The sequence below is a fragment of the Anopheles merus genome, chromosome 3L (genome assembly GCF_017562075.2).
Source record: "Anopheles merus strain MAF chromosome 3L, AmerM5.1, whole genome shotgun sequence".
Lineage (NCBI taxonomy): Eukaryota > Metazoa > Arthropoda > Insecta > Diptera > Culicidae > Anopheles > Anopheles merus.
Genome location: NC_054085.1, coordinates 14,850,987 through 14,876,025, shown reverse-complemented (window position 1 = coordinate 14,876,025; position 25,039 = coordinate 14,850,987). Strand labels below are relative to the sequence as shown.

At 47.0% G+C, this 25,039-nt stretch overlaps 1 protein-coding gene across 4 annotated transcripts; it reads left to right on the top strand.

Annotated features, from left to right (window-relative positions):
• The first annotated feature begins 258 nt into the window (after positions 1 to 258).
• LOC121598223 lies at positions 259 to 24,744 on the top strand. Of its 4 annotated transcripts, XR_006005536.1 has the most exons (6): positions 260 to 4,447; positions 18,904 to 20,944; positions 21,056 to 21,242; positions 22,154 to 22,224; positions 23,976 to 24,431; positions 24,537 to 24,744. XR_006005536.1 is itself a non-coding variant. In XM_041924773.1 (5 exons), exons 1-5 carry the CDS (start codon positions 1,832 to 1,834, stop codon positions 24,128 to 24,130), a joined length of 5,070 nt encoding a protein of 1,689 aa, XP_041780707.1. In that variant the 5' UTR covers positions 260 to 1,831; the 3' UTR covers positions 24,131 to 24,744. The 4 variants fall into 4 exon arrangements, 2 of the variants coding, with proteins under 2 accessions (XP_041780708.1, XP_041780707.1); XR_006005537.1 differs by lacking the exon at positions 24,537 to 24,744 and having other exon boundaries at positions 259 to 4,447; positions 21,056 to 21,226; positions 23,976 to 23,995; XM_041924773.1 differs by having other exon boundaries at positions 23,976 to 24,744.
• Positions 24,745 to 25,039: the final 295 nt, after the last annotated feature.

The following is a 25,039-nucleotide window of genomic DNA, read 5'->3' as shown; positions in this document are numbered from 1 at the left end:
AATAAAGCTACCAGCCGCTATTAAGGTGTTAACGAGGGACTGTTTTTGCCAAAAAATCTAGTTACAGTGAGGATTTTGGAACCCATTGTAAAATTTGTCGAAAAAAAATGAATTTTGTACATAATATATGAATTTCAAACAACAGGTTTGAAAACCTGCTACATTGTACATAATAAACCCATCCCTAAACGGGTCCGTCTGATCAAGCGCCGCCTGGGTACGGACTCGCGCCCCAAAAACTGCAAACACACACAGGAAAAAAAAAGAATCACACTCAACACCCCACAGATTCCGTGCCGTTGCGTTCCGTCGTGGTGCTTCTTGGTGCGAGGGTGCAGAAAACATTTGTTGCGTCCCGCGAGCGAAAAGGCGGACCACTCGCGATCGTGCGGATCACTAACAGGCCCCCAGAATAGTAGTCCTCCAGTTGCGACGACCGTGGAACAATCGACGGTGCGTCACGAAGCACGACGGTGGTGTGGTGTACCGTCTGCCAGTGTACCGTCGTGTGCACGGCCTGCAAGTGTTTTGTTTGTGCCTGTGCTGTGTGATTGTGTAGTGGTGCCGCCAGGCGCACAAGTGTCGCTGCCCTTGCAGGCGGTCGTATTAATAGTGTCCTTTACAAATTCGGCTTAAAATATCGCTTCCACCTGTGGGGTGGCAAGGAGGAGTAAATGCATGTTGTGCACATTGAAGCACAGCGCAGCGTACGACCATGTGCAGTCAAGTGTCACCAAATCCTCTCAGTAGTTTGTTAGGAAAATGAATTCCTATTTGTGAGCAAAGCAAAGGAGATGTAACAAAAAAAAAGTATACATAGTTGCGTACTTCATACACCAGTCCGTGCGCGCGTGTGAGTGTGTGCGGCAGTGTTTCGAGTGGTTCTACGGGTAACTATGACGATAGTTGCGTGCGGCAGAAATGAAACACTTCCGTTTCAACCGATCCGGTGCTGCTCCGCCTAAATAAAATAGCTGTACCGCAATGCATGTGTGAGTGTGTGGCCGATCTGCTGTTGCCTACTACAACTAAATCCTACACGCGTGCAAATTGCCAGTCCAGTTGCTAGTCGTCGTTTTGCGGATACAAAGCATCCTTTGTGTGTAGGTGTATGTGTGCGCCAACGCGCGTGTGTGTGTGTGAAGTGAAAGGGGCGTGTAGAGTGCATCCCGGTGCAAGCAGGCAATAAAAAAGGATGTAAAAACGGGAGTGACGTGTGCCAAAAACCACACCGTCCAGAGGGTGATTGCAATATTTAGCTGTGTGTGAGGAGAGTGGTGCGCCGCTGCAGCGTTTAATAAAGGCGTCTGAAATGTGATGGAGCAATAACCTCGAAATTGTACTTCCTGTGCATGCGTGTGTGTGTGTGTGTTGTTGGGTGCAACAAACGAGCCGTTGGGATAGTGCCGGGTTTTAGAAACAAGCCAAAAAAGCCGTCCTCCCCAAAGAACCGCTCAAACAAAGGGGTCATCTTGGTGCAACACTGTAGACTGGCAGGTGTGTCTGTGGATGCTTCTGAATAGAATAGCAGGAGTGCCGCCGTATCATCATCACCAACACGACTGGGGGGGAAAGATGTACAACGGAGCGTTGGAATGTTGTGTCGCGGAGTGTGCGCGAGCAAGCGATTAAGAAAACATGACATCAGCTGCTCTATCGGCGAGCAGACAGCACTAAAGAGAGAGAGGGAGAGCGAGAGAGTAAAAAGTAGAGGTTAAAATTCTAATCTGTCAAACGGCACAAGCAATCAAAGCAACCCAAACAAGAAGCAGCCAAACGGGCAGGGGCGACCATAAGTTTCTGTTTCCAAATTTAGGGTGCAAACAAAAGTATGGATCCGTTCGGCGAAATGCAGTGCAATATCGGAGCGGGGAGCAATCTGCAGTCCAGCACCGCCTCCCCGCCCGAAAGCAACCGGACGGCGGATGGCGCGTCCGCGGTCAAATCGGACACAACAACACCGACCAGCCCGAACGATCCGGACCACCAGCAGGAGAAGACGGACTGTACGCCGGAAAACTCGAAGAAAAGCGACAGCTCGCCGGAAGCTGCCGGTGGTCCCGGTACGGCCGGGTTCGAGCGGCCAGCGGCGACCGTGGCGAAAAGCTTTTCCCTGCACGAAATGCTCAAAGCGGGCCGTAGCGCTAGCGAAGAGCCGAGCGGCGGTAAGCCGATGGTCGACAACGCGGCCGAACAGAACGGCGCACTCGTTGCGGACTCGGTGCGGAATGCGTTCGCGTTCACGATCGACTTTGGCGACGGGAAGAAACCGGTCGACGCGCAGCGGCACGAAAAGATGCTGGAACGGTTCCAGGCGCGCCACAAGCGGGGCGTATCGCTGTCGAAGCTCGAGTCCTGCTCGAACTCGCCGGCCGGGTCGGGCCGGGTGCAGCAGGGCGCGCGGGCACCGGGCAGCGTGAATCTGCCCCGGCGCAACAACAAACAGCCCCAGCAAACGACGGACGCCCCGGACCAGATGGTGGTGATCGACGATGTGACGGGCCGGCCGGTGGCGGTGAAGCTGCGCGAGAAGACGCAGCGCACGGTCGGGCGGGGGGACGGTTCCGCCACCAAGCGGCACAGCTGGAGCCCCCGGACAAGCATGAGCGAGATGGGAGGAGGGGCGAAGGCAGCGCAGCCGACCGGACGGTCCAACAATGCCGCCAGCCGATTCGCCCCGAAATCGGCCACCCTTGCGTTGGCCCTCGAGCAGCAGCAGCAACAGGTGGGAGGTGGGCTGGAGGGGAAGGACTACTCGTACTCCAGCTCGGAGTTTACGGTGGAAAGTCTGGGCTCGTGTCACGGGGGCATTCCGTGTCTGGAGGCGCCGCTGGAAAACTTCCGCAAGTCGCGCGGCGACGGAGTGGACGGGGAGGAGGAAGACGACGATGTGAGCGAGGCGGGCACGTACACGATCGACGGGGCGAACTACACCGAGGAGCAGAAGGAGCGCATGAACATTGACCGTATCGGGCCGGCTGGGCACGTGGCGGCCCTGCCGCCGGAGGTGGTCGATCCCGTGCCGGTGGTGCAGCCGACGCCCGTACGGCCCACCGACTTTCGGGAGGAGCTGGAGGTGATTGATCTCGAGCGCACGACGAGCAGCGGCAAGCAGGTGGAGGGGGTCGCGCCGGAAAGCCGCAAGCACAACATACTGGAAGTTTCCTACTTTCACGAGCCGGCGGCGCCCAAGGGGACGGGCGGTGGCACCGGGGAGCGCACCAAAAGCAAACAGTCCTACATCGAGAAGCTTAAATCGAGGATGAAAAACATTACGCATAAAACGGGCGGCAGCAGCGGCGGCGGCGGCGGCTCATCGAGGAAGGGAATGGAATCGATCGGGCTGACCGCGCCGGAACTGGACTCACCGGACCAGGGCACCTTTACCTCCGTGACGACGAGCGGCATTCTGAGCGTGAAGCCGACGCTGCTCGAGGGCGGCGGTGGTAATGCAGTGCCGGGCGGACAGAGACGGCGCAACAGCTTAACCAAATCGCACATTGACAGCTCGGAGTACGTGCAGGGTGTGGCGAAGCTGAACATACACGCCACCAGAGCGGAGTGCGGGGACGATGGCGGGGCGGAAAGGTCGAAGGGAAAGGACGTCCACCCACCGGACGAGGAGCGGAAGATACTGAACTGCTACACCGACTCGGAGAAGGCACACCACCACCAAGGCGGCGGTGCCCACCAGCGCTTGCAGGCCGCGAAGAAGGGAGACGCCAGCCCGGTCGGCGGCCGGCGGAAAACACCGTCCGACGTGGCGGCCCTGACCTCGGTCGCGACGAAGAAAGACTGGATCCAGGAGTGGGCGAAGAATGCGCGCGAGTACTCGAAAACGACCAGCCCGAAGGTGCATCCGCACGATCCGCCGCTGGCCACGACCGCGTACGGTACTGCGGCCGGCTCAATGACCCGCAGCTACGGGGGTGAGGGCAGCGAGGGGGAGGAGCTGGGCGCAGCAACCACCAGGCGCAGCCGAAGCAATCAGTTCGGGTACGATTTCGACATCGATCTGACCAAGAGCGATTACTACGAGGCGAAGCGGTACGAAGAGTTCGGCGACAATCTGGACCACCGGCAGCACTACCGGGGGGTGGTGCGCGGCGGACAACATTCGACCGGCGGCGGTGGCAGTGATCCGCTCGTGTTCCGTGCGCAGCAGCAGCACCAGCAGCAGCAACAGCAGCTTCAGCAGCTGCTTGCGACGACCTCGCCGGAGGAGGACCCGTTCCGGGAACCGCTACCGTACGGTATGAACGAGTTTGCCCGCACCGGTTCGCGCGGTTCCATGCGCCGGTACGGTCACAATCAGCATCCGTCGCCCGTGACACCGTCGGCCGCCTCGAAGCCGCCCATGAGCCCGAGCAAGATCCCGTCCCCGATTGGATCGATCGGGCGGGCCCGGAGTGTCAGCCGCAATCGCAGCCTGCAGGGAAGCAATTCGGTAAGTTTATCGGCTGGCGACTAACGCTCTTCCTCTCTCAATATGGCACCGATAGACCTGGTTAACGTACTAGCAAACACACACACTCACACAACACCGTGCGGGGTTTTCATGGACAGGTGAAATCATGAAGTCATAATTCGGTGGCCCCGTTTTACTTTTTCATGCAGCTAGACACAGGGTGAAAACACAGGGGGAGAGAGAAGGTAGAAACGGAACACCGTGAGTGGTGGTGAAATACTATATCCTGGTTCGGGGAGGTTGGTGTTGTGTGCTGCTTTTACGGTTTCGAATGGATTTCATATGCCCAACTTGGTTTGGTTGGAGGAAGGTGGTTGTTGGATCTGTTTTGCGATACCGACAGAGGAGGAGGTTGGTAGTTAGTGACTCATGCCTCACCACACGGTGAACTCACCTTGGGCCGTACCCCGTGTACACCGATATATACAGGTGCGGGTGTGTGAAGTGATGATCGATCGGGAATGGGGATGAGAGGTGTCAAAAGCTTCGGAGGGAAAGAAGATTGTCATCTTCACTGAAGTATGTTTCGTACGTGGTTTGTGGAGATTGCCTGACGCAAATTGTGCAGGAAAATATCTTTGATATTTGTGTATCTTCAACGTGTTAATGACTTTTATGAGGTAAAGATGACTAATGATAGACAGAAGTCATCATATTCATGGTTTTTACAGTGTATTTTCTGTATAAAATCGATTCAAAGTCTCATCTCTATAAATTGAATTGTATTAAAATCTGCTGTACTTGGTTTTTTGGCGTTGAACAAAACACTTTTTCAATTATTCCTTTAAGATACGATCTTATTTAAATCTGTTATTTTTTAGTTCAGCGGCTTTGATCGATTATTATTGATATTTGAATAGCCTTCAGACAGGTCTAGTGATGGGAAAAATGAAGTTTTTTGTCGGAATCGATTCCGGCTAGCTCCGCAGTTTTCTGGAGTCGATTCCGGATAGTAGGTATGGGATCAGGTTTCGGAAACGATTCCGGTATCGGCTCCGGAATTGGAATCGACCCCGGAATTGGTTCCGGAGTCGGTTCCATAATTGATTTCGGAATTGGCTCCGGAATCGGAATCGGTGCCAGAATCGACTCCGGAATCGGAATCGGTTCCGGAATCGAAATCGACTCTCGAATTGGAATTGGCTCCTAAATTAGAATCGGCTTCCAAACGGAGTCAGTTTCGGCATCGCCTTAAAAATAGGCGTTTGGGTCCAATCATACTACGTGTTGATAATTGCAAAAAATATTAAAAAGTACTTGTAAAAGATCCATTTTCATAGAGATTCCCGGACTGATTTCGCTTCTAAAACTTCTTTTTGCAATTCAAGAAATAATTCACATTCCGTAGCTAATTCTAATTCTAGAGTCAATTATGATTCCGTTATCGGGGCAAATTCCGATTCCCAGGTCAATTCTGACTCTGGAGCCGATTCTGATCGTGTAATCGATTCCGGAGCCGACTCAAGAATCGGCTCTGGAGTCAACTCCGGAATCGGCTCCGGAGTCAACTCTGGAATCGGCTCCGGAGTCAACTCTGGAATCGGCTCCGGAGTCCACTTCGGAATCGGAATCGATTCTAGCATCGGAATCGACTCCGGAATTGATTCCGAACACGGAAACGCAATCGGATAGGTCCGATTCCGAGCTCCCACCACTAGACAGGTCCGTAAAACAAAAGCAGCTAAAACCATCGCGCAAACGCAAACGATCGATATGATTTTACGATTAACTGATGATACGCGAGATGAGATTCGAACTAACTGCTTGTCGTATGTTAGACCCTCACTGTTGCTATAGGGTCATAGGGAAGCTTGCGGAAGCTCCAATGTAATAGCCAATAGAGGTCATGGTGCGAATGAATCATTCGCTTTGTACCGAGAAGATGCTGTGATTATCGTCCAATGTGTCTGATTAGATTTGTACAACTAATTCGTTAAACTTAATCGCGTTAAGGCGATTTTTCAAATTGGATAATACGTTGAGCAATTTTTCGACGCGCAAATGACCAAATTACCGTTTTTATTATTAATATGCTATAACTAATATTTACTCCAATCGAGTTACGCTGAAGTACGCTGGTTCGCATTAACCACGTAACACGAGCACTGACTGTACTGTAAATCTTTATTTCACGCTGAACCTTGTTGTCTGTGTGTTATCATGCACACGATATGTGTTATCAACATTGTCTTATTGATCTCATTGGGGAGACGGCTTTTGCTCTGCGTTCAAGCTGTTCGAATTCGGTTTGTTGCCGCAGCAAAGGAAATAAATTTGCTTTTCGATTTGTATCGCGTCAATACAAACTCTGTAATCCATAATCCGTGCGATAAATTCCCACTGTTGCCGCCGTCATGTCTCACTCTCTTTCTCTATAGCCATACGGGGTCGTGCAACCACCACCACATTATGGGGTGACTGTGCATTCCTCGAGCCCCCCCCTCCCCAGTGTTTTTGTGTGTGTGGGAGGACGTGTGACGTTCAAGGTGACGAACTGTGTTTTTTTTGTTCGCCTCGATTTAATTCCATTCCCTTTGTGTCAGTCGGCCAAAATGAGCTGCGCCCGGCAGATCGACATTGGCGACGATGGCCAATTATGGCTTAAAGCTATCGTTTAGGTTTGTCCTCCTTCGCGCCACCGGATGGCACGGTTTGCGATTCGTTGCTTTTTTTCGGTGCAGTTTTCGCTGGTTTTATTAGCGGCTTTCCATGTTTTAACCACTGGCAGATTCACGCTTTTGATGTTGCTGATGGAATGTGAATTTTCAATGCCCGGTGGCGGCATGCTGGGCCACCCTGAAACGTATTGTGGGAGAAACGGACGGTAATCTGTAATGCCAGCGGGTGTGAGGTCATCGTGTTGTGTCTTATTTTTGTTTTGTAGGTGATTCCTATGCAAAATATGAAGTCATTCATAGGAAACCGAAGATGATTTCAACTTAAATTGTTAACATTTTTCTACACCCATTCCTAGGCCTTAAAACTGTTACCGTTAATAACTGCCATTAATAATTATACTCTCCTTTGGTTTGTTGGACATTATAATAATTTAAATTGGCGCACAACATTAGTTTGAATTGCACAATCGACTGCGAATGGATCAATAAAAATGAGGAAAATAGGTTCATCGGTTCGATTTCCACATGATGTGGTTTTTTATATTTCTAACAAATTTCATCAAATACATTACCAAACCATTACACACCACGTTTTTTTATCGGCGTGTTGTTTTCCGTTCCATTTTGTTTGTGCTTGATCGTGGGAAAACATTGCGGAGAAAAGATTCCATGTTTTTTTCTGGTTTTTTTATTCGATAATAGTTCATGTTTAACATGAACGCATGAAATTCAACAAGTGCTCAATTGGTTCAGAAGAGCGTTTTGAATTTGAATAAACCATCCTTTGGAAGAGAAACTTTAGTCAAAACAGCATACATTTAACACAACCACACTCATTGCCTATTTGCTCGTTCAGTGCGGCGTAATGATCGGGTACGGTATAAATATGCAAAAAATACGCAAGCAAAAGTGCAAAACACGGTCTGCCAATTTATGATGGAAGCTGAACAACAAATGTTCGCACCTTTGCCGGATGATGAATTTTGCTCTAACTTGAAGCATGTTTTCTTCGCTTCATAAAGCTCCCGAAGGACGGGCCGTGTCTGGTGAGCATCAATAAATATTGGACGCAGGCGGTGGCTCCAAATATGAAACGACGAAAGATGAAGCCGATGCAAAACACCCTTGAGGCGAGGAAAGGTTTGCGAATCAAAAACAAATCAAACCGACCACAAACAAGAAAAACCTACATCTAATAAATCCGCAAGATGTGAAGGAAAAACACACAAAATTCAATCCAATTTCGTCCGGACAACCGCCTACTCCCCCTTGCACTTCCTCCCTGATGGCACAAGGTAGAAGGAGGGTGCAACTTTCTCCGATGGATTTCTTCGCCTCGCGATCCTCCGTCCGAGCACGGGAAGGGGAATTGAGGGGCAAAAATACCATTTCGCCGTTTTTAATACTACAATTAGCGAATAGTTCATCGCGCTTGGCTTGAAAACGGTCGTGTGATGTGTGTTTGTGTTTTTCTTCGCCTATCAGATCATAACAGACCTCCTTACTTACCCCCCAACGGCTACACATATTTTACGGCACAAAAAAAACGTACACACGACTCACGCACACGTGAAATCTCTGTGCGCGAGCGCTTAGTGCACATGCTACTTAACCTTAAGGCTGTTGTGCGCGCACACGGATTTATTTTCACACACTTGAGCAAACCGCCGTAATGATCGGTTTGGCGGAATGATGATCACGTCCACGATGAAGCTGCGTTGGTTTGCTAGGAGGGAAATGAACACATTCCTATGTCACGAGATTGGTTTTTTTTTATTACTGAACCGGACAGGAAAGACAGGTTGCAAAGGTTGAAATAGACACTTGTGTAAAGCATTGTGGCACTTTCGGTAGGTTAACGGTAGTAGGCATTTATGATCGCATTTGCTCTATAATAACTGACAGTTGCACAGTTGTATGTGCTGTGTGTATCGGTTTTGGAGGTTTGCTTCTGTTACAAACGCTTTGTTTGTTGTGCGTTGTAAACTAAAAGATCTGGCGATCCTGACCACGTGATCGTAGATCACGATCTTGTACAGACTCTAGAAGCTATATTTGTCCCACGACACACCAATACATCGGCTCGTCCCATCTGGTAGGTGGCTGAAAGTCAAATATAGCTACAATGTTTCGTTAGATCGAGATGATGGTTCACTCATAACCGTGCTGCGTCTAACGTCATACGTGAACTCCATTTCTCCCAAGATATGGACCCATTGATGTATCGTGTTGGATCTATTGCAATCGGTCGGGTGTGGTGGAGTTTTCCATTGGAGGCCTGGCGCTGTGTTGCTTCCTCATCTGAATCGATTTTCAGTTTCGATTTCGTCCCATCGATCGGTTTTCTGCTTTTCTTTCGTTTTTTTGGTTTTGCACTGCTAGATCGTTTCCCAACTTTCAACAAGCTTTGTGCAGCACACTCATCCTCCTGCAGGGGGGTTTGGGGTTTGGATTGGGTTTGGTGGGCAAGTTTCTCTTTCAGTTGGAATTGAATAAAAAATCGAAACTAATTGTCTGGTGGCAGGAAGCGAGGTGGAAAGTGGTTCGGTGGTTTCTTCCAGTGCTTGTGGAAAGTGGAACGCCGTTAGTGTTTGTTTTAGTTTACTTATTGTTTTTAAAATACATTGCAAAGGAATTAAGAAGCGGGAGAAGGTTGGACAGTACCGGAATGGTAAAATTTTGCCCACAAAATGAAATTAATTAGTAACGGCGAGAAAAACTTGTTCACTTTTCAATGTAGCAGCTAGCTACATGCTGCTCAACGCGATCGGATGATCGCGTAGCGACAAGGCCATCTGGTTGCCGGTGCGGTCTGTTTGTCGGGGTTTGCATTTCCAGTTCGTGACGACCGACCTGCTTCCAGCGGTTGTGGTCCCTTGTTCGGCTGCGGTTTTGCAGTCGGTATTAGATTGTTATTTGATTATCATGCCATCAGCAGCAGCAACGTTCTTCCCGAGGCTTTTAAATACAACAGGAGTTTGTACCGGATGTGACGAGTACCGCCCGCTACATTCTAACCTGTTTTCCTAGCAGACCTTCACCTTGATAAATATTTGGTATTGTCTTTCCAATTTCCTCCTGTACGGTGCGGACGGTGCTTATCAATCTCCATGCGCGGTTGTTGGTCGTAATCTGACTTGCGGGTGAACAACTCCCTTGTTCATTCTTTATTTACTCATCCCCATCAGCGACTGGGTGAGGTTCGTATAGGAATTTGTTGTACAAAATGTCGGACCGAAAGAGTAACGGCACGTGTGGGGCAGTGTGTGGTGGCTGCTGTTGCCCTGCCTTTACTTCATCGATTTCTGTTTCTGGGAGCAGCTTTGGTCGTTAATTTTTCTCCCAACCATTGCTGTTACCTTGCTTTGAGTGCAATAAAGCCCGAGGCAGGTGTGGTATGATTGACGCACAACGACAAAAAACGACGAATTTATATAGATGTTTGCGAAAGGGCTTGTTAGCTAGCTGGAAGGAAATGTTAATACAGTGAAGAGTAGAGAGAATGGGTGCTTGATGATTAATTAGGAAAATAACGCGTCCTGTTGCTATGCGCTCCCATGGTCGTGTGGATATGATGCAGGCTTGCCACCCTAAAGGTCATAGGTTCTAATCTGGATTGATCCTAGCCGTTAAAGTTTTTAATAACTGTTTATTAAGGGATAATAAGGTCCAATTAGATGAAGAGAGGACGGGGTAAACAAAAGAAGTAAACGATTGTCCTCCCTTTATCAAGGATTACTACTTTTATCATGAAAAGATTGGTAGATAATGAAATATTAGTTGAGGAAAGAGCCACTCTTTCTGAGCTCTGTTTTTGATGCCTTCTTTAAAATAATTAAAACCCGCTTTATAAACAACCTCGTTTATGGAACAAAACTAATGCTTATCTAGATAAAATCTACATCACCGTGGGCCCGGCTTTCTGTGCTTGTTGGGGCAAATTAATCATTTCGCCAGCATTATCATGCCTCGATGTGGTGGCGGTGCGGGGTGTACCACGGGCAAAATGATGTGGCAGAGAAGCAATGTTTTTTTTTGTAACGAAAGGAAAGTTAAACTCTTCCTCCAGCTATCACAACACAACCATCGCCGCCAACTCCGCTGCATCCGAGAAAGAAAATGCATTATTCATGTTGTGAGCTCATCTGAAGCTCGAAATTTGTTGGTTTTTATTTTTCTGTCTGTCGGGGAACTGTGTGTGGGGAACTCACGACATCTCGTCATCATAATTTCGGCTTCATCTTGTGTGTGCCATCTTGATCTTGAAGTTTTGTTTATCCATCATTTCTCCTCCAAGCCAAACATTCGTGTATGTCTCGTTTTTTTGTGTGTGTAATGTTTTAGCATTGTTAATTTTGTGTTGTTATTTTTTCGAAGCTCATCAAAATTTCTGCTTCAAAAAAGGCAGCTATGTAAGCGAATGCGCACGAAGACATTATACGTGTGTCGGTGGAAAAAAACTAACGCTCGAGGCACATTCCCCTCTTTTCCTCGGTTCGACCTGTTTGGTTACACGCCGTATTTGTTGATGTGTTTACCGGCGCGATTTTACCGTTCGTTTGCGGTTTAGGTGTGCTCCAATTTAATAGAAGAGTGGAGGGTGTGTATGTGTAAGTTTGTATGCATGTTGGTAAGCGGTTAAGGTAGATGATAGAATTAAATGTTTAACCCGCATGGTATGGTACATGTGGGTGGGTTTGTAAATAATTTGGCTGTGTGGTACCGTATGGCAAAGGGGTCAACGGTGCGCGCACTGACCACACCGGGTCGGTTGGTAGATAGAAACAGCTGTGCTTATAAAAAAAAGCAACGAGATGAAATGTTCTGAGCAGTCTCGTACCCGTGGGAGAGAGAGGAAATCAGGCTCGGTTTATTTGATTTGCCGGTGCTGATTTCCCCCCCAACAGTTATTCCCTTTTACGCGAAGCACGTCCATTTAAAGGCATTTGAACGATCCGGTACTGCTGCTGCTGCCGGAGAAACGTTGGATTGGATGCTTAACGGTGCATTTCCCTTTGGTGCGCAAGATTTGCCCTTCCGAAGTGGAAAGAGAGTTGCATATGTGCGTTGTGTTTTTCTTCTCGCCGGCAGTAATTCCGGTGGCATTCAACCGCATCCGTGGACAGCAATCGTTACAAGCTTTAAGAAGGTTGTCAACAGTCGTGACATTTACGATCGAAACTGGTAAACACACACACACACACGCAAAAGAGATGCGCGTGACCTGGATCAAGTCCATAAAATTGGTTTTATGGCGAGCAAACGTTTGATGATCAGAATTGTGGGTGAAATGTTAAACCGTGGCAAAGAAAGACGGTTTGGAAAAGGGGGGGAAGCTAACAGCCTACATTCAACAATGTTTGCAAATGTTATTTTGATGCTTGCGGATTGAATATTCTGCACAGCGTTTGGATGGAATACTTTTCACTGCAATTTTATGCGCAGCAGGAAAATGTATCATTTTTATCTCCACTTTTTGTGGTTTTAAATTGTTCGTGCCAACCGTATTCGTGCCTCGTTCCAGTGGCGTTACAGTATGTTCCTATAAATAGCGACAGCAAAAAAGCGTCTTCACCACCACCAGTGACACGGTCCATGATCGTGAAAATCAAGATCACGATCAATCTTGGCGTGAGAGGAGGCGGGATGTGGGGCGGGCTGTGTTTAGTGTAGTGAGGGGAACTTTTTTTTACATTTGGTTGGTTACACACAGTTAAGGTGGTCGATGTGCTGTATCCGTAGGGCACAAGGATCGTAAAAATAGTTCGTCCGCTCATTTGGTAGTGTTGATCGTGTGATGGTTTCCTTCGGTATGTTGCAATAAAGCATTTCAGTAGTAAAGGGGTTAGTGTTAGTAAAAGTGAAAAATGGTTTCCCTGAATGATGGCGTGAGCTTGAGAGTAGTAGTGACGATTGGACAAAGTCACCACCGCTGGTTGTACCGGATCTTACCTCACCATTAAAGCTCATAAAAGACGAACGGAAACCATTTTCACGTATTTTCATTTTCTGCTTTACATTTCAACACACAGTCCCGTTTCCGTTTAATGCAATGCACGCTAAATGTGTAATTTTTAGAAGAAGAAGATTGTTCAGAACGGACTTATCTTTTTTCATTACAATGTTGATAGATCCCAATCATAGAAAAATTACATTACGGAAAACGATTACCTCATAATAGCTCAAGCGATAACTGGTTGAGAGAAGTATTGAACATACGACCTGCAGTATGCGAGCACGAGCACTTACCACTACTCCACGGGACTGCTCGATTGAACTGCAGTAGTAAAGCAATATAAATTAGCTCATTCTAGCCGGGTAAGCAAGAGCATCATCCCTTAACAAAGAATGCCGAACCACTCCCAGCCGTTATCTATCATCTCGGGACGGATTAAATCAGAAAGCAAATTGAATTTTGGCGTGATAGGGAGTGAACAAAAAAAAGAAGAAGACATAAAATCGGAACAGTACTGTACCTTTAGCGCATACGCTTTGTGTGCTCCATATATCGTCGTAACGGGTGCGTCATGGTTGCATGCGCATCGTATTAATTGTGCACAGAGACGCATTTGCGCAAGACGTGTGTGTGCGTTTTCCATGGCGGCGGCGGTGTGTGCCGGTGTATCCGGACGAGTGGCCGGATCTTCGCCGTTGCTCTTACGGGTCGTCGGTTTGATGTTTTAATTTTCGATGCATCGAAGTGATAAAAAGCAACAGCTACGCTTGAATTATTCAACAAGTGTTCACAACCAGCAACCAGCGGGGGAGGTAGAAGCAGAGTGAAAAAGTAGTGAAAAATGGTGAAGGTTTGGGGGAAGATTGCAATGGTGAATGGGAGAGTGGGGTTGAAGAGAGCAGCCGATCGAGGAAGCCGATATTGCTTTGCTACTAGTGGTAAGCTCAAGATACCGTGTGTATCTCGTTGCATCGGGCGGGCACGGGGATTTGTTCCAATCTCCTACTGCTGCTGCCAAACAAATCAGTGAAAGTGAGTTAACTTTTATGATTGATGTAATCGAACGCGGCACCACCCGCACGCGTGTCAAATGGGAGCGGTCGGGAGCGGTTATGCTTTCGCTCGTTTCGTTTGGTGTTTTTGAGCAAATAGTTACTTAATGGTTTGTTTATCAAACTCGCTCTTATATTATCAAACCTGCCCGCTTTCACTCGCTGCTTTAATTGCTTATGTATTATGTGATGTTTTTACCCCCCCCCCCCCCACCCACCCAATTTACTTTGATGATCGTTTGAATGACCATTAAGATGTCGAATTTTGTGGAAAATTTAAAAGTTATTAAGTGATAAAACTGCCCACGCAAACTTTATCTCGTTTTTTTGTTTAAACTCGAAACACGATCTCCTGGATACGGTTACACTAATGAAGAACTTCAAAAAATGTACATTTACGACAGTCTCTAGGCGACAGGCTTGTTGTTTGTCGCCGATCGCTAAACTCTTGAAGTTTATAGAGCCTGACAGTTACTTTGCATAAGCTTGCTAGAAGCCGAGAGAATTGCCGAGAGGAGATAAACTACTAACAAACGGTGAAACAAATCCAGACGATATCTAGACGATCGCTGCCGGACAATAACAGCGCCGACTCCCTCGTGGGTGTCGTTTCATGGCACATTGATTTATGTTGTGTGCTTACTTAATGACCAAGTGTCCCGCTTCAGCTGAGTGAACCAGCACACGACGAGCATTGATCCAACCGTACAATGATTGCTCTCTCGCTGTGCTGTCGAGAGAGTCGCATAATGGGGATGAAGGGCAGGAAAGGTAAAGCAAAAAGTTCCCATACAAGGAACCGATTTGAATGCAGCGTGACCAGAATGAGTCATTGATGACTTTTGTTCAGCGCTGTTTCAGTGTCTTATCTGCAAAATAGATGTCCAACGGTCAAGATGAGTCTCTGTATGGCTTGGGCTTTGTTCCGTCTTGATCCGTCTTTTATTCAATGACATAATTTTGCAATCGCTTCTGCAAATTTTCCATAATTCACCCTTTGGGGAATGAGTCAGACGAGTGAAAGAGATAATTTAAATGTTTGGCGAAACACACAGCGTTAAAGGAAACGTATTACAATGTGCCACGGTCGGGAGTCGTAGCGTATTGTGTCGCTAGATTTGTTTGCTTTGAACGTACGGCCGGGCTCTCCTTATCAGTGTTTTTCGAGCTGCACGCGAGAGTGATAGACTGTTCAAATCAAAGACCATTCACGTGCCTTTGGTTGGGCAGAGAGTGTACGTGCTTTTCTGTACGTTTGTCCTACATGCCTGCTTCTAAAAGGAAGTGAAAATGGTCGCTATTCTAAAAAGAGTTGTATAAAAGCCTTAAAGTCCAGCAAATGTTTATTTCCTGGTATGACAATTGGACCGCTGAGTTCGCATTGAATTGCAGCTTTAATTGCAACGGTTGCACCAAAATTTTGCGCTTGAATTGCTTTAGGTCTAGTCAATTTTGCTCATTTCAATCGGCTCGTCATACACGATCGATTATTTGCTAGACGATCACCAATTGGCGTGTAGACGATTCGATTAATGTACTAGTTTTTTTCCAATTAAAGGCTCTACCGTAGTGTGTAATTAGTCTTCAGCGATCGGTTTTGATTCGAAATGAGGATAGTAGATAAGACCTTATGACTATCGTTTTGTCTAGCTTCTTGTTTACATTTCAATCCTACTAATTGTACTCATTCAATCAGAGGTTACTCAATGTGCGACAAGTTATAATTATGCTTTCCCACGGCTACAACACGCATTGTATTTTTGTGTGCCTTATTCGGCGGGGGAACTTAGCAACTTAATAAGTAGATTCCTATTTAACACAAGTAGCTCAAAACATTCAAATGAAATCACAATAATTCGAATAACGTGAAATACGATAGAAAAGGAATAACAGAATGATGTAAAAATTAACACAACCGGATGATAGCTGATGAACGAACGTGGTGTTAAATGGAACTCCGGAAAAAAGAGCTGGGCAAATTAAATGCTAATTAAACTAGCGCGCCGCCGCCGCCACAATATTCCTCAAAACCGCTTTACGATGAATGCATTGTTGGCGGCGGTGTCCAATTATAAACGATTAGCAGCAGTACCACCAGCAACTTGGTCCCGGAACTTGTTGTGGCTTTGTGGGAAGATGTTAAACTTTTAAGTGAATTCTGTGAATGTCAAGGCAAATCTGAGGGCCAAAAAGGGATGTGAGATGTTTAAGTATGTAAAAAAAATCATGCTCGATGCTGGGGCATCGAAATGCAAAAACGAAAGTGAATACAACACCTTCGTTAGAAAATGCTTTAAATATTTTGCACGGTAGATAAATGCGGAATGGTACTTTTGCATCTAGCGCGGAAGCGCATCGCTCATGGCACGGAAGCAGCATACCAGCAGCGGAGGGAACAAAAGACCTTCAACCGAAAGATTGCGCCGAATGAAGGGCATTTTAGCATGCCGAAGTGCTGTTAGTGCGTGCTATGCCACGAGGTGATGGTGGTAGGCTCCAGGTTTTCTCGTAAAACTATTCCACTAATAAATGAGACGCTAATGAACGCTGAGCTTCGCTTTTTGGCTGTATGAATGTGGATTCCGGCTTCTTCCTGGTAGCCTTTTTGCCTTATTTGGCGGCCGGCTGGTTCTCACCTTTATATGGAAGGTTTGGCAGTGGTGTTCTGCGTGCCACTGGCACATTAGCACTATGTAAATAAATATGCGAGGGTGGTGTAAACGATACAACTACTTCGCTGTATCATTTGGATTTATGGAGTATGCAAAAACGTACCTCTTTACGGAATAAATGTTCATAACTCTTCGTGATGAAGCTTGTGAAATTAAAGATTTAAAGATGAAGCACCTCGTCTCTTGCAATAAAGGACTGTCCATCCATCGAAGGCCACAAAACCAATGATCAAAGTGTCTCTGGGGACTGCTCTCCGTGTGTGTGTGCGCTATCGCGCTCGAAGGGACAGAAATTCAATGATTAGTGGCATGAGGAGGTTTCACGGGATTCGAAATGTCAAGGACAGCCCATACACGAGCGTTTACACAGCACCGAACGCGACCTTAAAGTTGTCTCTTCACATGAGTGTGTAGTACTTGTTGCAGCGCCGGGATAAGGGATGGTCTCTCATTAATGATGACAGATTTTGAAGGCTGTTTACGACGGGGTGCCCTGCCATGCTCCAGACGTGGTGGTAGAAGGTGATAATGGAGAGTTCATGTAAATTCAATAAATCGCACTGCCCTCAGCCCTCATCGAAAACGCCATAAATGGAACTACGGATCGTCGTGGGAGAACCAAGATGTGTCATAAGTGGGGTTTTGTTTGTGGTGGCGTTGATTTCCGATGGAATAAATTATTATTCTGCTGAGTTCGGGGGATGCTGCAAGGAAATGATACTCTAACCTTTTCTCTGGAGGATATATTCCATGTATGGGGAGGGTTTTTTTAAATGCTTTAAGACGAAATTTATGAAGAATATCGTACACACGACGGAGTTCAATGTCAAAACCATGGGATGTGAATATTTATGGCATAAATCTATAATTGATGCATCCACTTAATTGCAAACAACGGCAGAACTTTAGTTCCTCACAGTCATCACGGTCGTGTTTGGGGTTTCGTGTAGTTTGATTTTGTTTTATTCAGCAGACCCCAGGCCATTTGACATTTGAATCGGTTTGAAAACCTTCAAACGTTCTAAATATAAAAAAGGGTAAATTTATTCGAAACCAGCAGTAGATAGTAGCAGGAGGACATCCGATCGTTCAGCCAAATGGTGGACACTGACAGCTTGAAGGTTAATAATTTTAATTGCTTCTCCTTGGTTGTGCGGTTCTCTTGATGTTAATATTTCAAGAAATAACCTTTGGGGAAAAACAAGCAAGTTCAGGCTGCCAAACATAATAACAACTACGTGGCTTGTTCTAATTTGTTCGCACTGGAGTTCGGCAGCCGGACAAACAACTCTTCCCCTGCACATTATTGTAGTGAGATTGAATTTCCGAAACGGAACGAGTTGCTGTCGGCACCTGCAATATTCAGCATATGACCCAAAGCGAACAGAATGATGAGAATCAAAAACCCGTAGTCGTAGGGCGCAAGGGGAGATGCTTTTGGCATTTATTTGGCAGTAGCAGTCAGCAGAGGAGGTGTCCGCAATGGTTGGTTTGTGGTGTGAAGGAACGGTGCGATGATGCCCATCCCGCTCGTATACCATTTCGTTAGCATACGTTCATGTAAGAAGAGATGCCAGCTGGAGGTGGATGAGTCGCAGCAGCAGCCTGTAGAGTCAGCCTGTGGTGAATGGTAAATGAGAAGATTTATCCCACCCAAAAGTGGCGAAGAATGCTTCCGTGGTGAAGCAACGGTGGTCGTACGAGTGTGTATTTTTGTGTGTTTATTCTTACCAGGGACTTAATGTTGACGCCTAATGTTGATGATTTCGGTGCCAGCGTGGTGAGAGGACGGTGCTGTGCCATCGTCAGTATGTCTAGGCCACCGGTTGACGGGGTTTAGTTCGCTACGGTAGTTTCAGTAGTGTGGAGTTATTTATAGCGCACAGTTCTTCTCCGAACCACTGGCTGGCAAATGTGTGATAGAATGCAGTCACAGCTGGTTGTATACGTTAGGTTAGTTCCCCGCCAGCGCTAACCTTGGGTAGAACGGGAGCATGATCGAATGTATTGGATGAGGCTTAAATGACGTCTCTCTTTCACAACTGTTGGATGGATGAACTAAAACAAACAAATTTGAAGCTGTTTAATTTACACTCTCCCTTTCTGTGCCTTTCTTTCCTCCTTCCCTCTTTTGTAGGATCTTTCCGGTAACGAAACGGAGATGTATCTGCAGAAAACGGCCGCCGCAATTTCGACATTGCAAAACCTGCAGCGGCGCAATTCGCTGCGCAACAGCTCCTCCCATCACTCGTCCAGCCCGCTCAGCCCGGCCTCGCGCAAGATGTCCCCGAAGGTGTCACCGATGAACTCGCTACACTCGCCCATTCATTCCCCGGGGCTGCACAGTAACAACTACGCGGACATGGGCTCACCGCTGTACTCACCTTCCCATCATCACGCTCACCAGCGCAGCAACTTGCATCATCATCAGCTGCACCAGAACGTTGGCGGTGGGCACGGGCACAAGCGCAACCATTCGCTGGATGGTGGGGCGGATTCACTGTCCTCTCCGACGGCCGGCTACCTGCCCAATGGTGGTGGTACCGGAACGGGGCACATGACCCGCAGCCTGAACACCAACACCACGACCACCAGCCCGAAGCTAGATTTCACCAAGCGCCATCATACGCGGCACAACTCGTACGAAGGTGTGATGTCTTCGCTGCCGCCAAAGCCGGTGAAATGCTTCCAACAGTTTGATCATTCGGCTGTTACGGGGTACTACGGTGGGAATGGTGGCGGTGAGCTGCTCAATGCCGACGGTGGTGTGGTGGATGATTTGGAAGATCCGGACGACTGCAGGGACTACGATGAGGAAGAGTTCGAGGAGGACATTGACGATGAGGAGGAGGAGGAGGAGGAGGATGAGGAGGAGATGGAGCTGAAGCGAAGGCAGGCGGCACTGATGGCGGACAGTGTGATGCCCCGGCCGAGGGCGATGTCTCTTGGCCCGCGGAAAACGCCCGGCAGTGTTCAGCAGCAGCATTTGCAAACTTCCACCGGTGCCAAACAAGCGATCGGGGCCAACCAGAAGTCGGTCGCCGTGAATCGTGTACAGAAAATACAACCCCAATCACAGCAGCAACAGCAGCAGCAGCATCTTACATCACCCATAAAGCGCTCAAGTTCATTCTCGGTGAAGCCGCTGAAACCGGCGACCCCGACCATGTCGGCGAAGGCGGGCGGACTTACCGGTGTCAATGGGCGGACGGTCTCCAGCGGTGGCTCAAGAATACAGAAGTCGGCCAGCAGCACCAGCTTCAAGAAGATGGCTGCCGGCGTGTCGGATAGCGGGGTTCAGCCGCAGCAGTATCATCACCATACGGTGCAGCCACCGCACCACCGGCACCAGCTCGTGATGGATCCGAACTATCCGGACGAGCTGATGCTGTACATCAACGACGGCGACGACGATGGTTTACAGATGCGGGGGGCAGGCCGGCAGCAGGATGGATACTCTTCCAACTCGCTGTCGGACGAGGAGGATCCGGTGGACGATCTGGACGATGAAGATCTCGACGTGAATGGGGGCAGATTGGAGAAGGAACCGCTCACCAACACGCGCTACAACAAAACGTTCCTGATGCGGATGGAACAGAACAAGAAGCTGGCGGGTGGTGGTGGTGGCGGCGGAGGAGCAACTGGTGGTGGTGCGAAGCAAGCCGTCGGTGGTGCTGCGGCCTGCCCCAATACGCCCGAACTGCCGCGACGTGCGGTACAGATGCGTGGTGTCGGTGGGCTCGGCAGGGATCGAGCCTCGATGCCGCGCGATTCGAGCCTGAATCGAATGAAGCAGGATCTGAACATGCGCAAATCTGCAACCGGGCGGGAGATGCTACTCGGCGGCAAAGGACAGCAGCACTCCACCCAGTCGATCAACTCGACCGCCTCGTCGGCGGTCGGTGCCGGCGGTAAGGTGCAGCCGAAGTATCTCGATATCTCGAAATACAAATCCTCCAATGCGGCCAACTTCCTGAAGAAGGACGAATCGAAGAGCTATCTGCTGCGGAACCAGGAGGGCGTGCGGAAGAGCCCGAGCAGTGCGTCCGTCTCGTCAGCGATGAGCCGAACCGATCCGACGCGCATGAGCGCCCGCAGCGTCAAGTCGGCCAGCAGTGCGGCCAGCAAGTCGAGCGCCGGTGGCACGGGCGGTACGGGCGGTGCCGCAAAGAAGGATCGTAAGTGAACGCGAGCGGCGAAAAGCGATAGAAAGAAGAAGCCTCTTTGCTTGTACGACGGTGTATGTATGTGCCTGTTTGCTAACATTTTTGCTTTGCATTCCATTTCAGCCGTCAAGGTGGCGAAAGAGCAGGAGCTGGAGATGTGGCGAAGGCGCGCGAGCTACGATCCGATGAAAGCCGCGCTGGAGGGCAAGAAGAAACAGCAGGAGGAATCCAGACGGCAGCTTGCCGCTCAACAACAGCAGCAGCAGCAATCTCAACTGCATTCGGAACGGCAAAGTAAATCGAGTGAAAGGTTTGCTACGCTTTTGCTTTCCTCACACCAAACACACTACTGTCTCTGTTCTTCTGCTCTCTTTTTCTGTACGTCTTATCTTTCCTCCTTTCAAAAACCTTTGTAGCTATATCGTCCACGAACCTGATAAGTCGTGATGTTTCCTCTATTCGTTGTAAAGCTCTATGTAACGTTTGAGTAATTTTAGTTCCTAAACTTTCTGGGAAAGGAATAGATCCTGACTTTATCGTTTCACTTCCCACAACTCTTCCTTCACTCGCACTGCAATGCAAGCAAATTAGCCTTTTTCGGTAATTGGGTGTGTGCTTTTCACAGATATTGTGGTTTTGTTTACTGCTCGTTTTGTATTGTTGGGGTAATGCTTAAATCAAGTCCCACATCGATGGAACCGGACGTTTGCTTACATTCTATTGAACTGCTGTATCGATCAACTCTTATCTCGCTCGGTGAACGCACAATCGTATCTGCCGTAGTGTAATAAATTATTACGGGGGGGTCGTAAATGTTGTAAAATATAGTCAAAGACACGATCAATCTCTTTCGCCGCTCGTCTGGTCACGTTTTCCTTGACCATGAGTCTATAAACGATTGTGATAAGTTGTAACCTCACGAAATGATGTGATTTTATCTTAAAAATCATATCATAAGACAAACATTCCTCCATTCAAGCATCTTTCAACCATCAGCTGATTGATAGACGAACAATGGTACCTTTTCCAATGGTGTTTGTTGTGGTTTTTGGGCAAAACAGGTTTTGGGGAACATTCGATAATTTGGCTTCGTGTGAAATTGTATTTAAATCACATTTTTTTCGAGAAAAGAACTAGAATGAACCTTGTGCAGTTGTGTAGTTGTAATAACAAACAAATTTAAGCTCCATTATTTATCCAATTATTGTGCCTATGTTTCAGCTCCGTGTTGAGATCGCAGTCCTACCACAGTGGCGTCGGAAACATAGCTGCAGGAGGCCGTTTGTATCAAGGTAATGTTGGCAATAGCAGTAACGTGAACTTGCGTGGCGCATACAACCAGACGCTCGGGGAACAGCCGGAGAGTTGTAGCGACAACCGCTGGACGTTGACATCGACGGAATCGAGCGAGGATCTGGACGGTGACGATTATATCAACTGAGGACCGAGGAACGAGAGAGAACTGCGTTAACAAGCTGATGGGAGATGCGCCTTTGAGCCAATGGGGAACCGACTGGATAACTTACGAGACTAACGAGTTTACACGGTTTGGAGGTGTAATTTTCAAATCATCGCATCGTATTCCGCTTGCTACTCTACCCCCCCTCTATACGCTCATTCTACACGTGTATTAGAATTCAGTTGTACTGGTAAATAGTTTAGCCTGGGGGAAGGCGATTCTTGGTAGGTGATAGAAGCAAAGCAACAAAGAGACAACATTCTGAAACTGTCCAAAACAATAGTCAACGGTAGCATGCAAACATATACCCACACGTTTGCTGGCGTGTACTGCTTGTAGTCCAAATGTCCGTAAAAGTGGAAAATGCTTGCAAACACACAAACATACAAATAAGCTTCGCTTATACAGCGCATCAGATCAGGATTTCATTGCTGTACGTTTTAATTGTCAAACAATTAGTTTGGTGCAAGATTTCAATTAGTTTTTAAACGTATTAAATTTGTATGTCCACTTTTATATCATATTCCCGTCCGGATGTGATAGATTTTTAAAACGAGCTAAATATAAATCAAAAAGCTTTCCACCGATGCATAAAAAAACACACACACATTAATACAGAGATAGGCATAGTAAAGGCATTTTACGAAGTATTTTCGTACAGTGCGAGTTAAAAGCTAAAGTAGATTTTGAAAGCATAATATCGCTCGATAAGAAATAATCACTGTTTGGTTACTACAGTAGGTGCTTACAGAATAAGTTGGTGCAATAGATACAGCCGGAAAGAAGCCGGAATTCTGCATTGAAGTTACTAGGGATATATGTTGAGTTGCTTATATGTAAAAAAAATCTAAAGCTGAATCACAACCAGTGAAAGATTGTTTTCTCTTTCACGCGTCCAAGCGTTTGCATGCTGCTCATGTTAGTAATAAACGTCGCCAGCGCGTTTTAACCATTTTGTCAGCTCTTTGTTGATGGTTGATTTCATTACATCTCTCTCTCTCTCTATATCTGAAGGTTTTAGTGATATATTTTGCTAGTTAATTGTTAGATGCATACGCGCTTGTGCGCTAAGCTCTCCATGTTGTATGCATGCACCATTTGCTGTAGCTTGTTATGTACATTTTCATCGTCATTTAGCTCGTATTTGTGTTTAAAAAAGTGCTATAAGCGATAAAGAACATCCATCAAACATAGTTTTACCCATGCAAGAACTAGTGCAGTAAGGCAAAGATAGTAAAGTCACGGTGAATCTCTTGTGAAAAAAATACGAGAAAACGGAACGATATGGCAAGAGTTTTAAATGGTTTTAGTTAGAATTTAACATTGCACGTTACAAAAATACTCTCGTAGTTATTTAATTTGTTTCGTTTGTACTTTGTTAATGCCTTAATTATTCACAGGAATGTTCTGCAGGAGTGGGGGAGGTGTAGGTTAATCGTTTTTATTGAGTGGCATCAACAGCTCTTCGTTGTGTACGTTTGGGTAGGCAAATGACCAATTCGCCACCGTGTGTTACCATTGCGTGAGAATGAGGGAGTAAAGTAATGTTAGATTTTTTGTTTGTCTATTCTACGGTTTAATTAGAGCACGTTTATCGCTCCAATCTTTTGAGCGCATTAGAAAACGGCCCGAAACGAATGCGAAGGAATGCAAAATGGTACATTGCGCTGTACTACTGCGAAGATGGAACGGTGGAAACACATCCAAATAGTTCCGATGCTGCCACTCAAACGAACTGAAATGTAATAAAACAAAAACACGTAGTCCTATTTAGATGAACATAGTAGAAAGGAGCACCACACCATGGAAATGAAGGCGCACGAAGGTTGCGCGAAAAGAACGAGTGATGAAGGGTACGGAGTGAATGAACGAAACGATTTTTGTGTTAGTTTTGGTTTTACCATAACCAGTGTGTATGTGTGTGTGTGTGTGGACACGGTGCTTAGTAGTGTAGGGGAGTAAATTTTTAATGTACGAACGAGCGACGACGAGCAAACGAATGTGATGTGTTGTTTAGGAGGTGGTGCACCATGGGAAATGGTATGTATGAGATTAAATCGAGCTCTAGATGGGTAGTTGTTAGGGGCTAAGAGGACGGGATGGTATGGTATAGACGATTCTGTTCTTATGTTTCTTCCTTTCAAGTGTATCACACAATCTGATGTGATTTAAGTATTAGGACGGTGTAACCAATAGTCAAACAAGAACGAAACATGGACGAATCATAACGACGAATCATGAAGCGAAAAAGAAAGCTAAAGGAGAAACAGCTACTCAAAATAATCAAATATACGTGCAATCACATTAATTCAAAAAGGTACATATAAACAATATTTAAAATTTATGCCACATACCATTAGAAGAACAGCTGTGTGTTAAGTTGAATCGGTTGCAATCTTTTTTTTAAAAAGCAGAAGTGTTATCTGTGACACGGAGCAAACAATAGACAAACAAAAGGCTTCAATCTCAATCGCCGTATATACAATACATTCGTAGAGTACCCGTGTAAGCGCGCAACTATCACATAACATAACCGGCCAGCCAAATCGCGTCATAATATCATATTTTTAACAAGATAGTAAGAGAAAAGGCAAAAATTAGCCCCATTTTGTACGAACGCAACTTAAGAAGTATACATACGTATTCGA

Coding starts and splice junctions, on each gene's coding strand:
- LOC121598223 (XM_041924773.1), top strand. CDS start 1,832: ATGGATCCGTTCGGCGAAATGCAGTGCAATATCGGAGCGGGGAGCAAT. Junction 20,945..21,055: donor CGGTGCCGCAAAGAAGGATC/GTAAGTGAACGC, acceptor ATTCCATTTCAG/CCGTCAAGGTGGCGAAAGAG. Junction 21,243..22,153: donor CAAAGTAAATCGAGTGAAAG/GTTTGCTACGCT, acceptor CCTATGTTTCAG/CTCCGTGTTGAGATCGCAGT.